The sequence below is a fragment of the Poromitra crassiceps genome, assembly GCF_964638095.1.
Source record: "Poromitra crassiceps genome assembly, chromosome: 12".
In the NCBI taxonomy this organism is placed as follows: domain Eukaryota; kingdom Metazoa; phylum Chordata; class Actinopteri; order Beryciformes; family Melamphaidae; genus Poromitra; species Poromitra crassiceps.
In genome coordinates, this window is record NC_139632.1 from 24,712,255 (window position 1) to 24,725,950 (window position 13,696).

At 47.1% G+C, this 13,696-nt stretch overlaps 1 protein-coding gene across 1 annotated transcript in view; it reads right to left on the minus strand.

Moving 5' to 3' along the window:
- Positions 1-13,696, minus strand: part of crocc2 (ciliary rootlet coiled-coil, rootletin family member 2) — a gene marked incomplete at both ends in the record, with an annotated part of 34,631 nt that overhangs the window by 246 nt on the left and 20,689 nt on the right. Inside the window, 18 exons of the mRNA XM_083647285.1 lie at positions 1-162; positions 293-424; positions 783-983; positions 1,085-1,234; positions 1,892-2,332; positions 3,439-3,602; positions 3,687-3,807; positions 3,987-4,117; positions 4,214-4,598; positions 6,233-6,400; positions 6,519-6,678; positions 6,783-7,021; positions 9,387-9,530; positions 10,129-10,263; positions 10,865-11,044; positions 11,562-11,734; positions 12,074-12,201; positions 12,486-12,679. The exon at positions 1-162 is cut by the window's left edge and continues 18 nt beyond it. Coding sequence (XP_083503411.1) covers positions 1-162; positions 293-424; positions 783-983; positions 1,085-1,234; positions 1,892-2,332; positions 3,439-3,602; positions 3,687-3,807; positions 3,987-4,117; positions 4,214-4,598; positions 6,233-6,400; positions 6,519-6,678; positions 6,783-7,021; positions 9,387-9,530; positions 10,129-10,263; positions 10,865-11,044; positions 11,562-11,734; positions 12,074-12,201; positions 12,486-12,679 — 3,408 coding nt within the window. The remainder of the gene's footprint in view (positions 163-292; positions 425-782; positions 984-1,084; positions 1,235-1,891; positions 2,333-3,438; positions 3,603-3,686; positions 3,808-3,986; positions 4,118-4,213; positions 4,599-6,232; positions 6,401-6,518; positions 6,679-6,782; positions 7,022-9,386; positions 9,531-10,128; positions 10,264-10,864; positions 11,045-11,561; positions 11,735-12,073; positions 12,202-12,485; positions 12,680-13,696) is intronic.

The following is a 13,696-nucleotide window of genomic DNA, read 5'->3' on the forward strand; positions in this document are numbered from 1 at the left end:
GACCCTCTGGCGGTGGGCCTTCTCCCTGGTCTCCAGCGCGCACTCTGCCTGCAGCTGGCTGCCCCTCAGGCGATCCGTCTCCATGTCCATCTCCTGCCGATAGCGGGATGTCACCTCCAGGAGGCGCTGTGCATGAGAGCGCTCCAACTGGGAGATTTGGCCCTAAACACAGTTCACACACATTTTTTTTATTTTTTTTACCCGATTCAAAACATAGCATCAGTTTTCAATGGTGCATAATAGAGATCAGAGAGCTGAAACGTATTGGCGTAATGCAGTTGCTGCCTCTCACCTGTAGGATCTGCAACTCCACCTGCTTTTCAGCCAGCTCGTGCTGCAGGGTGTGGACTGTCTGCCCCAGCTGCTCCTTCCCTTGGGCTGCTGAGGCTGCCTCGTCCTCCCTCCTCAGCCGCTCCAGCTCTACCTGACGACAACATGAGCAGGACACCATGTGAATGACATCACTCACGTGCCTCCCTGTAATGCATGTAGCAGAAGCCGTGCACAGGGCCTCTCCATTCTCACAGTACACCTACATGTTTCCATCATTTTAGGATCACTTATACAAGATGTGACGGAGAGAGGAGGAGTGTGTGGGGAAAAGAACAAACGAGAATAAGATGAATTACTAATCTGTACCAGTTGTCTGGGGAAAAGTTAATTTTTGTGAATGTAATCAATAGCCAAGGCTATTCCCCATTACATTTTCATCGTAAACACTGCCGTCGGACTAACAAAAAAAAAAAAGGTCCAAGTACTCTGCAGAGGCGGAGACAGCTCACCTTCTCCAGTGTCTTTCTGAGTGATGCCTTGTCTTTACCCAGACGGGTCAGCACCCTCTCCAGCTCAGCCCTCTCACTCTGCAGCTTGTGCAGGGAGCTCTGGAGGCCGGTGACCTTGTCTTGGAGCTCCTCTGTCTCCCTCTGCAGCTGCTGGGAGCTCCCCTGGGCCTGCAGCTCAGCCTCCTGCCTCTGCTTCAGGGTCTGGGGAACAGTCAATCATCCGGACAAATCTCAACTTGGGACTGTTGAGTGTTGAACACCTTTAATAATAATGAAACTTTTATTTTTTGTGCCTGGCTCACCTCCTTCAGGCTCCGGTTCTGTTTCTCCAGCTCAGAATTTCTCAGGTCTGAGTCCTCTTGGGCCCTCTGAAGGCTCTGGACCCGCTCCGTTAGCATGTGGTTCAGCCTCTTACTCTCTGAAAGGCCATCTCGTGTTTTATCCAGACGTTCCTATGGGAGCACATGTTTGAAGATATACTATACTTACTTTCATCAAATTCTATTCTACACCTAGGATGACCCTGATTCTCTAATTCTCACCTTCCTCATTCAGTTGCTGAGACACTGTTCAAACATTGCAAGCAAGAGTTGTGATTTTTCCCTCGCTTTTTATTGCAATGAGCGGACAGGTTTTGAGCAAAATAAAAGAGATTTATACCAAGCGTGCCATGTTTTTGTTTGCACAGCATCTTTAAAGTGCAGTCCCAAACTCAACCCGGAAAGCTCTCCTGAGAAGCTCTTGGAGAATTAATGAGCTTGCCTGAGCATTTTATTGCATAGTCTTTGAGGTCCTTCAGGAAAACTACGGCAGCAAAGGTAAATAAAAAAAACTGTAACTGAAAAGGGTACATAGCTGCACTGTAAATCAAAGCACAGTAATGGAAGCTCAGCTATTCATCTTATTTTGAAGTTTCAATTAAACATCCTTAGGCGGAGTGAGTAGAAAAACCTTAAAAATACACAGTGCACATAATTTGTTTTATTTAACAGACCTGAGTAAATATTATTCTTCAAATTCGATTCTGCCTGCAGCATGTTCCTGTGCCCTCCACCTATCCATCTTTGGAACTCATCTTTTAGTGGGTGTAGTTAGGTGACGGAGCGTACCTGCAGCAGCCTTCGGTCCTGTTCGCTGACAGTCAGAGCCCTCTGCAGCTGAGCCATCTGCTCCTGCATGGCTCCAGTGCTGGCCCTGTTGCCACTGAGAGAGGCTGTCAGTGTGTGGAGCTGCTCTCTCAGCTGGCCCTCGTGCTGCTCAGCCCGAGCGAGAGCTGTGGTCAGCCTCTCCTCGCTGACCTTCAGTGCAGCACGCTGGTCCTCGCTCGCACCCAGCTCCCTCCTCAGCTCCGTCAGCCTCTCCTGCAGTGCTGCCCCCTCTGCGTCCAGCTCCACCGCCTTGAGCTGGGCCCGTTGGAGCTCACCCTTGAGGGTGCGCTGGGCCAGCTCCACACGGCTCGCCCTGTTCTCCGCCGCCTCCAGGGACTCCTTCAGCTTCTGCTGTTCTGCGTCCGTGCGAGATTCTAAAACCTGAAAACGCTCCAGCTTCTCCTGTGGAGAGATTGGCGCAGAACTTTTACAATTCATTGAAGATGCTGTGTGCAGGGCCGATTTTACCAACGGGCTTACCCGGGCTGAAGCCCGGGGCCCGGGACATCAAGGGGCCCCAAAAAAAAAAAAAAAAAAAATTAATTAATTCTTTTTTTTTTTTTTTTTTTTTTTTTGGGGGACCCTTGATGTTTTTTTTTTGGGCCTCCTGTCCAGGGTCTTTGCAAAAAATGTTTTTTTTACTGACGCCATTCAATTTTTTTTCCACTGTGAGATGGTGTCCACCCGCTATGCCGACCACTCGCAATGCCGACCTTAGGTTTAGGCGTGGGGGTGGGAGAGGTTAGGTTTTGGGTTAGGGTCTGGGGGAGGTTAGGTTTAGGCGTGGGGGTGGGAGAGGTTAGGTTTTGGGTTAGGGTCTGGGGGAGGTTAGGTTTAGGCATGGGGGCTGGGAGAGGGGAGGTCGGAACAGCGAGAGGAGGAAAGGCTCACCCACTTGACATTGATGTCATTGGAAAGTGACATTGTTAGAACATTGGACTTCACCACTCTAGTCAAACGCTTTGCCACGGCAAAAGTCAGGAAGAAGACATTTCAGGTACGAACAGACTTGAATACTGCTTGATTGATTTGTGCAATAATTGTGAGAATGTGTGTGTGCACTGTAATAATAACAGCAATAATAAATACTAAATAATAATAATAAAAGTGCTTGTTGTGACATCTCAGTGGCAATGTTTTCTTTCCAATCAGGCTGTTTATGAAAGAACATGATGGCTAAACCTACAGTTTGTGTTTGTAAGTTAGAATGCTGACAGGAGAGCAGGTGGTGACATGAAAGTTAGTGAGAAAAGGAGAAGATACTGAATAATGACATCACAACAGTATAATCCTAATGTTGATTTAAAATGAGATATTCCTTTAAATACGGCTAAAAAAGGTTAAAAAAAAACACTAAAAAAAAATTTCGGGCGCCGCCGAAGCCCCCCCTTCCGCTTGAGGGGGGGGGCCCTGCAGAGATGAATAGCCCAGGGGCCCATGAAGTGTAAAATCGGCCCTGGCTGTGTGGGATTTCTGTTTTTTGTCTTTTTCTTTGCCTTTCAACATACTTGCAGTGCCTTGGATTCAGCCTCAGCAGCCTGGAGACTGGTCCTGAGTTTGGCCACCTCATCCCCAAGGCTTCTCTTCTCCCTGTCTCCACGCTGTGCTACTTCCTCCTGCAGGGAAAGGGAGGTCTGTGCTCCTTGCAGTCGTTCTGCTAGTGCTCTTTTCCCTGGAAGAGCATGTCAACTAAATATGAGTCTGAACATAATTAATAAGCGATATTCATTTTTGTAGGATCTGCTGGCTCCCTCACCCTCCTCTAATTCCTTCAAGGCCTTCTGTAGTTTCAGCAGCTGGATGGCTGACTTGTCCTGGCCGCCTTTGAGTTCCGTCACCTGATGACTTAGACTTGCTAACTGGGCCTTGGCTTCATCCTGCAGGACAAAGTTTATTCAGAGTATAGCAAGTACAGAAACCAGGTTCCCATGACCATCTGAACGGTAACACTAATCCTAGATCAGCAACACACAATGATAAATACTGGCAAATTAACAGATTGAGGATTGTGCCTTTGACTTTGAGCTTCTGTCCAGTTACTGTTAAGAGGCAGTACCCTGTCTCTCTGTGTGTCCCTGAGTTCCTGCAGGAATTCCTGCAGTGATTTCTGCACTGTATCCACATCCAGCTCCTCATCTTCACCACGAGACATGGGGGACGCATGTCTTTCTGCCACACTGTCCCCTCCTACACACAGAGACCACATTCACTAATTCACCTACTTATAGTAAAGACACAGAAAGACTATTAATTGTGTGATACCCTAAGAGCGCACGGCCATACCCTTCAGTGGCAGGTGATTCCTCCAGGGAGAAGGAGACCGTCTACGGGACCCAGAGGTGCGTGCGAGCCCGGATCGGCCGATGCCCAGGGTGCGGCGCAGCGCTGAATACAACCCCACCAGCTTGAGCTCCAGGTCCCGGCACACAGCATGGCTCAGGCCCAGCTGCTCCTCCAGGCCCTGCGCCTTGCCCTCTGCCAGGCCGGCCCGCAGGGTGACCTCCCTGACCTGAGCTCTGGCAGCCTCCAGAGCACCCTCCAGCTGGGCAGAGTTTTCTCTGAGCCTCTGGTCGTTCTGCTGCAGACAAGCCTCTCTCCCCTGCAGCAACTCTCTGCTCTGATGCTCCGCTTCCTCTAGCTCCACCACACGACGTTGCAGCCCTGCAGCCTGCACCAACCCAGAAGTCACAGAACAAAACTAATTTTCTCTATAATTTACCATATAGATTACGGTATGTCAAATAGTACAATATAATATATCATAGTATATAATTAGCATTAGTGGAAGAGTCATATTTTTTTTCCAGACATACCGGTACTTGTCAAATGTGCACCTTGAAGAAGCAGTTTTCCATCAGTTCTTTACATTTAGCAGCTAGGTACACATGCTTAGATAAAGGTAAAGGTAAAGTCCCAATGATTGTCACACACCTGAGTGTGCGAAATTTGTTCTCCGCATTTGACCCATCCCCTGGGGGAGCGGTGAGCAGCAGCAGTGCCGCGCTCGGGAATAATTTGGTGATCTTTAACCCGCCAATTCCAACCCTTTTGATTGCATGTCATGGATTTTCTTTCGTAAATAATAGTCAAGTGGTCTAGCTTACACAATATTTAAAATGTGCGTCTGAAATAGAGAGACATCTTGATCTTGGGATCTTCATATATTAGACATATTGCATATCTATCGTACTAGCCAATTTCATTTGCTTTGCTATAATTAAACATGCATATAGATATATGAATGGAGGCTAAGTCAAATAACAACAAATATATAACAACAGTAATGAAAAACGATGATCACCAACTCTGTCTACAGTATACTGTGATCCATAATATTTAGACTATACTGCAGTGATACTCAACTTGCGGCCCGGGGACCAGATGCGGCCCACGATAGGGTGCAGAGTGGCTCCCCGACCATTTTCTAATTCACAATGAAAACGAATGTTAAATAAAGTTTGACTGAGCTCCAGCTAAATTGTCAAATACCGCTGTCTGCTCGCCACCCAGGCACTTATGTACTTAACTAACTTAACTTAACTATCCTGAGTGCACAAAATTATCAAACTAAACTCTGGCTGACACCCCAAAAATCTACAATCTGCTACAGAAAGAATTCTATTAATCTGTGTTTATTAACTGGCCCCTGGCCTCCTGTCATTTTACAAAAGTGGCCCCCGGGCAAAGCAAGTTGAGTATCCCTGCTATACTGTATCAATAATGGGGATATGATTTCTGGATAAGGTAACTTTGGGATTTAATTTGGGATGACGAGCTCCAAGCTTGTTACTGATTGCATTTGGAGATTATTTACTAGACTCTGATATGGGGATTACTAATACAAAGGGATTATGGCTAAAGTATAAGAGTAAACAACATACTTTACAACTGTGACCATGCTTTATCCCCAAGACTACAAAGCTTACTTTTTCATATACTTTACTACAGGATAGCTATGCTTCAATGTTATACTATTAACCCACAGAGGTGCTAACATACAATGTGATTAGAATTTTTTTCATGTTTGGGGAAAATTTGGAATCAAATGATTTTGGATTAACAGAGAAAATACCCCCACTGAAATCATCCTATTGTTTAGTCATATTCGACTGAAGATTCCACAGATTCCAAAGTAAAACTTAAGCATACCAAATGCAGTTGTCCATACAATAGAATATACAGTATATTACGGTTTGTGTGCTCTCTCTTCATAAGTATGGCAGGCATTCTTCAAGTATGTATGCCTGGAGGGAATGTTTGCTCTAGCATGTTGTTAACAGACTAATCCCCAGAGGCTTCTACCTCACTCAGGGCTGCTTCTCTGCCAGCATCACACTCCAGGACTCTCTGCTTCAGAGCAAAAGCCTCGCGCCGCGCCTCCTCCTCCTTCTGCTCCTCCTGACACACCCGTGCCTGCAGCTCCCGCAGGTCCCGACTCTGCTGGCTGTTCTCGCCTTCCAGGACCTTTACCTGCTCACGTTAAGACAACACATTTTACCCTTCCAGGACCTTTACCTGCTCATGTTAAGACAACACATTATTTCAAAGAAATCAGATGGAAACTAAGAACCTTAATGTAAGGCATCACCTGTCTGCGCAGCTCCTGCAGGTGTCTGCGTGCCTGCAGCCGAGACTTCTGCAGCTCCCTCATGTTGCTCCGCAGAGTGGCTGCCTCTTGGTGCATTGAGCTCCTACATTCCTCCAAGACCGCCACCTTCTGCTCCCTCTCCTCCACAGCTCGTCTCAAGCTAATCAAGATGATTTCAAGTTAACGCAACAGAAAACAGAAAAAAATATCCACTGCTGCTAGAGTATCTACCGGGTTTACAGGGAATCCATAATCCTGCTGTACCTGTTGTTGTCACTCTCTGCTCTCTTGATGAAAGCTCTCAGCTCCTGGTTGGAGGCCTGGATGGCCTCTTTGTCCCTGGTCTCATCACCCAACAGTCTTCTCAGGTCCAGCACCTCTTTGCGCTGGTTGTCCCTCTCCTGGGCAGACTCCTGCAGCTCCCTGTGGGTCTCAATTAGCTGCCTTTGCCCCACATTGTGTCCGTCTTCTGCCTCGAGCAGCTGCCGACGCAGGCCCTCCACCTTGAAGTCCAGGATGGAGAAGAACAGTGAGGAGAGAGAATGACAGGTGAGAAGAGAGAAAGTATGTACTCTGGAGTTACCCATCTTATTTGAAAAAGTACAAATATTTGGTGGATTCCCAGGTAAATTTCTCTTTAAAAATAATTAGAGTGGCATAATCTTCCATTGTGGGTTTTACCGTAGCTATACAGTAGCTGTTAACACCCCGATGCAGAACGTATTTGGTCACATAAATCTGAGGTGGATTCACAATCACATAGGTTCTTGAAGAGTTCTTGAACAAGAAGCAAAAAAGCCTTTAGCAGTTTTCTATATTCATCTGAGCTCAAAATACAGGTCTGTTTTCAATGTAAATTAAACTTAAACAATGAATATAAACAAATTCCCTGCAGCCTCAAAATAGATGAAAAACCTCGGATTAGGCTGTACATCAAAAGCCCAAACACATGCATATGAACAACTTGAAATATCATCAACTAATCAAACTTGGAGAAAAAGGGAAAGACCATCAACCTCGTGTCATATCTGAGACTGTTCTTGGATTGGAGATTCAAGGTCTAGTGATTTGAAAGCTCAAACTCAACATCTAAAGTGCTCTCTGCACACAAACCCAGATAGTGTGTGACCTATATTCTGTTTGAGGGCAACATGCTGTGTGTAGCGAGAGAAGTAGGGAGGACAGAGCTTATCTGCCCGAGGAGAGACGCCAGTTGGGCCTGTAGCCAGGTGCTGTCTCTCCCCATCTCCCCGCTCAGCGAAGGCAACATGATGAACAGCAGCTCCGGGGGGGGCGGGGGATGGGAGGATGAGGAGGAGTGTTGTGTTCCGAGGCCACACAGGACGGTTCCTTCTCATAAATTCTAATGTGATAAAAAACAAGCTGATCCGGCCAATTATACTTTATTTTATCTTTATTTTTTGGGTGGAGAGCGGAGGAGGAGGAGGAGGAGGAGGAGGGCAGAGAATGAGGGCAGCAGTGTTGTGCTGTGTGGATGAGAGGGGTGGGGTGGGGGGGGGGGACCTGGAGTCCCGGTGGAGCCAGCCTCTCGCTGTTGCAGGGGAGAAAATAAACACTCCCCCCACCAGCTTATTTACACAAGGGGTTAACTCAAACTTTGATTTGATATGATGGTACCAGGGGCGCTCTCCTCCCCCTCCCTCGCTCCCTCGCTCTCTCGCTCTCTCGCTCTCAGTCACACGTTCTCACTCCTGCTTTGTCACCGTCTGACATGAGAACCCTGAGATGGGATTAGTGAAAATAATCAAACAAGGGAGGGAGCAGGGGTGGCCGCCAAATATGACAGTGTCGTTGTAGCCCGCCTTGATATACAGTAGGGAGGTGCTGTCCAAACCCCAAAACCCCTCTGCTCTGACTCCACGCAACCTCATTCAACATACTTTGACAAGACTAAGGAGACAGCGTGTAGACGGGATGATCCTCATTTTTGCTTTTTATTCAAACCAGAAAGTCCCACACAGATAAACAAGCCCTTTTTCCAGGGAGACCAGGCATGGCGAGGCCCATAAAACACTGGAGTTATATCCAATGAGGTGACTGTGAGTTTATTATTTCACTAACATGCCCAAGGCCTCAGCGCCTGGACTCCTGAACTCAAACAACCCCAACAGATGAAATGAGATGTTGTGTACTAAATCCATACACGTTATAGCATGGTGATTAAAAAAAAAAAAGTCCCACAGTATCAGCAAATATGTCATTGGGCCAAAGTTATAGTCTCTAACTGCACTACGGTACTCTGTTTACATCAAGCACGACATGAGCACATTCTCCTCCAGGGAAGCCGGCAGGGAAGACAGAGTGAGAGAGAGAGTGCTGACCGGGTCTCTTTAGTATGGACAGCATTGCTCCTTGTAGGACTTGGCTCCATAGACGGTGCACCTGGTGGCATCTTGATGCTAGTAAAGCTCAGTGGCCATGGCCAAAGTCAACAGAGCCTATGGTAAATGGCTTTCCCTCACACTGGTACTAATTGGTACAAACTCCCCCTACAACTGCTCTAGAAGCAGATCCCAGGCCTCCCACATCATGCCAAGCCAAACAAGCCTGCCGTTCCCTGTCCGCCTCTGTGCCCCTACAAACAACCTCTGCCCATCTATCTTGTGACATCCTCCCTATATATTCTGTCATCCCTTATATTTCCCTCTCCAATTCTACATCTCACAGCCTATAAAACATCCACTTTGGCTTGACATTAGTCGTGTATGGGGCAACATTCCCACAATACTGTACACTGGTGACATTGCAAAGACAGGCATACGGTTTTTGTAAAAAAGGGAAAAAAGGGGGGGGGGGGGAGTAGGCTGAACAAAGATGGTGAGAACCAAGGTTCTCAAAGGTCCTCACCTCCTGCTTTGCATGTTCCCTCTGTTGGTTCAGCTCTCTGACTTGCTCAGTTAGACTCCTCTTAGAACTCTCGTGGGAGCTCAAAGACTCTTCGAAGTGAGAACGCAAGTCCTCCAGCTCAGACTGCACGACAGACATTGTATTCTGAAACACACAGACCAAAACAAAATGATAAAGATGGTTTTAATCTTCTGTGCTCTTTTGTATTTGTCCCATATCAACAACAAAGACAACAAATTGTCGCTAAAATAAAGTTTTTGTTTGTTTTGTTTGTCCCCCCAGATTAGTTTTGGCTTTATGTTTTTTGGGTTGTTGTTTTTTTACCGTTATTTATACAGGGGGAGTCTCACTGAGAGCAATGCTCTCTTTTTCAGGAGCGCCCTGTTCACATTCACACACACATTCATACCTGGAAGCTGACCAGTACAACCACAGTCTGATCTGCTGGCCACTGGTCAGCTCCACTGGAGCGGTTGGGGTTAAGGGCCTTGCTCAAGGGCACCTCAGTGGTGGTAATGAGGGAGGGGCCTTTTCACTTTCCCCACCCAGATTTATCCTGTCGGTCCCGGGGATTGAACCGACGACCTTCCGGTCACATGCTCGCACTTTTTACCCACTGTTGGTAAAAACAAGACAAGATACTGAAGTACAATACAAATTCTATTAAACAGCAGTGAAATACACAAATAAGTCAGAAGCTAGCTTCTAATCCTATATGGAGAACAATATCATATATATTGACCTTGTCCTGCTCCTGTTTGCTAAGGGCCTCTCTCCGCAAGTGCTCCATCTCCATGCCTGCTGTGGCCAGGTCCTGCTGCAGGGCTGCCAGCCTCTCTGTGAGGACAGCCTTCTCTGCTGCCTTCTGGGACAATGCCTGAGCACAAACAACAACAAGGTCAAGTTCCTAAGATAATATATATCACGAATAGAAGAATATTTGGCCTTGGCTAACAGACATATCCAGACAGAGCAACTTAGTGGTTTAGTGTCTTGCAGGAGGAAACTTTGACAGGACCCATGGCTGTTGAAGGACACACACTGGTAAAATGTGATTATTGAACCTGTGACTTTTGGGTTAGGAGACAAACAAACAAACACAAGCCCGTCTCAGCCGCCACTGGATCAGGCAACGATCTTCTGCCTGTTTTTAGTGGGGGTTCATATTGATGTTATGGAGGAAACCCCCAGGTGAGCACGGGCAGAACATGCAAACTCCACACCCTTTTCACAAGATCACCCACCTGGGCACAAGGCACCGAAAAGATGGGGGGACACACCTCCAGCGCCACAGCACCTCAGTTAGATATTTAATTCTTGCCCCTTTGCTGTGACGCAACATTGCTACCACTGCACCACCGTGCCTCACAGAAACTCTCTAACCACTAGGATGCCCTGTTCCACATAAGCTGCATGCATAGACATTCCATAAAATCTAAATAAATAGATCACAAAGCTAAGAAGACCAGCACACACACCTGCTGCTTCTCACTCTCAGCCCGCAGGAGGCTGTGGTTGCAGTCCTGCTGCAGCCTGGCCAGCTCCTCCTGCAGCTGCTGCAGCTCCGCCTGGCTGCGAACACGCTGCTCCTCACACCGCCTACGCAACTGCTCCTCTGCCTGCTCCCGCTCAACCATCAGCTCTGCACACTGCTGCTCCTGTCACACACCAAAAACACACACACCAAAAACACACACAACGTTTATTTTTTATTTTTTATCAAGTCCCCCTGCACTTCCGGGTTTCCCCTGTTTTCTCCCCAATTGTACTTGGCCAATTCCCCCTGCTGTCCCGGTCGTTGCTCCACCCCCTCTGCCGATCTGGGGAGAGATGTAGACTAGCACATGCTTCCTCCGATACATGTGCAGTCACCAGCCGCTTCTTTTCACCTGACAGCGAGGGGTTTCAACGGGAGGTGCCCCAACCAACCAGAGGAGGCACTAGTGCAGAGACCAGGACACTTCCCAGGCTTCCCACCCGCAGACACGACCAATTGTGCCTGTATGGATGCCCGACCAAGCCGGAGGTAACACGGGATCTCGAACATGCGACCCTCATGTTGTTAGGTAGGGAATCTACTGCTGCACTACCCGGACGCCCCAATGAGTTAAAAGTGAACTATTTGTCTGGCTCAATTGTGTTGGAGTCAACCCCACCATGTCAGCTATATTGTACCTTATATCTGCGTTCAGCCTCTAGCAGCTGCTCCCTGTGGGCTTGTTCTCTGTTGTTTTGGGTGAGCAGGGCATTCCTCTCCACCTGGGCCAGCTTGTCCTCCAAGTTACTCTGCTCTTGTGCTGCTTGTGCCACCTGCTGCTCAGCATCCACCCGCATCCGAGCAGCATCACCTGGACAGACACACTCAAATCAACATCAAAATCCCACCTATTTACTGGATGGAGAGACTCATGACACACAACTGAGAATGACAGTATCAGCAAGATGCCACTACACTATGTCTTCATGTAGCACATGCTAGCTTAACACTGCGTATCTTATCCATGTGTGTTTGGTGTGGTGTGGTGCGCTTCTGGTCAGCTGAGAAAGCAGCTCCAGCGATCCCGCGGCCCAGCTGCTGCAGAGCTCACAGCTGAAATATGGATCTCTAGTGGGCTGTTGGAAAGGCTTCATGACCAGGGGCCTTGGCACGGAGGACAGTGGGGTCTCTGAGGGAGGGGGCTACTCACGCGTCAAGGCCTCGTTAGCCAGGAGCAGGCTGTCCCTTTCCCCCTCCAGCCTGGTGCACTCTGCCTCCAGAGACGAGGCAAGCTCCTGGCTCTCAAACAGAGCCGTCTCGAGGGACTCCTTCTCCGCTCTGGAACACACAGTGGTCAAGTGGTTCAAGCTCTGAAAAACAGACCTTTGAAACCCTAGGTGCAGAAGGTCATAAAATCCAATGATGCATGGTTGGCATAGTTTCCAAATGAAAACATGTTACTTAAAGACTCTTGTTACATGAGACTCGCTTTAGTAAATAAAATATGCTCAAATGTTCAAAACTACCTTTAAATACACATTACCAGTTGGTCTGACTAACACAAACACATACACAAACACACACACACACACACACACACACACACACACACACACACACACCTCAGAGCAGCCAGCTCTTGTGTGAGCCCACAGGCCTTGCGCTCAGCAGAGGTTAGCTGGACATCCAGAGCAGCCTTGTCCTTGGCCAGCTCCTGCCTGTCATGGAGGGCTCTCTTCAGGGCCGTGGTCTGGCTGTCCAGCTCCTTCCTGCACACACACAGCTCCTCTGACACCGCCTGCATTTGCCTGTTGACCTGGAGGCCAATACACAATTTAGAAATGCCATCAAGCAATTGATTTCTATGTTTTGGTTCTTGTAGGATGTAGTCTCTAAAATCAAAACGACGGGGCATTATATCAATATAAATTATAGTGTAAACAGTTCATTACTATATCATACATCATCATAAAAGAGAATTACCACCCAACCTCTATGTTTTCCATAGTCACATTTGGTGTCCTGAGATTCAACTCTACATGTCCCTGACTTGACTGTTGCAATGCACAAATTAAACATGCCAAAACTACAAGTGGTTGATGTCAAAAGTCAAATGGCACTGCAGGGGAAGTCATAACAATATCAAATGAACAGCCTGAAGCAAAAATGATAAGTGGGGTTAATAACCAATTAAATCACTATGAGGTCACTATGACTATCAGGGGGGGAAACAAAAAACTGTGAACCCTGACATACTTTTTCCATATTAAATAAACAAAACAGGAAACCTTTGTTTCACTCAAAAATAGTATGCAATATAGCATGCAATTTACACATTTGTTGTTAAAAAAAAAATTGCCTCAAATATTATTTCAAATCACTGAACGTCCCCAGGTGATAGCAGGTCTTGGGTTCAAATCTCCACCCCAGTCCTTTCTGTGTGGAGTTTGCATGTTCTCCCCGTGTTTGCGTGGGTTTCATCCCACACTCTAAAGACATGCTGTGTTTGTGTAATATCGTAATGTATATAATCTAGTCAAATGTGTAGTATGTATATGATGTATGTAATTTATGTTGTGTGTAGATATACAGTATGATGTAGTATGACTGTGATGATGCTATGTAAAGCCCTTTGAGACATGCCTCTGTGATAAGGGGCTAAAAATAACTGAACCGAACAGTTTACTACAATCTGTCAGCTCTCAAGATGGCCCAATATTTTGCTGTAATTCTATAACTTCCCTTGCTGCATTTTAAAGACCATTTCCTGACATAATATCTCACTCGTCAAACATTTGCTCTGACTTGATGGCCCCCTGCAACCTCTAATATT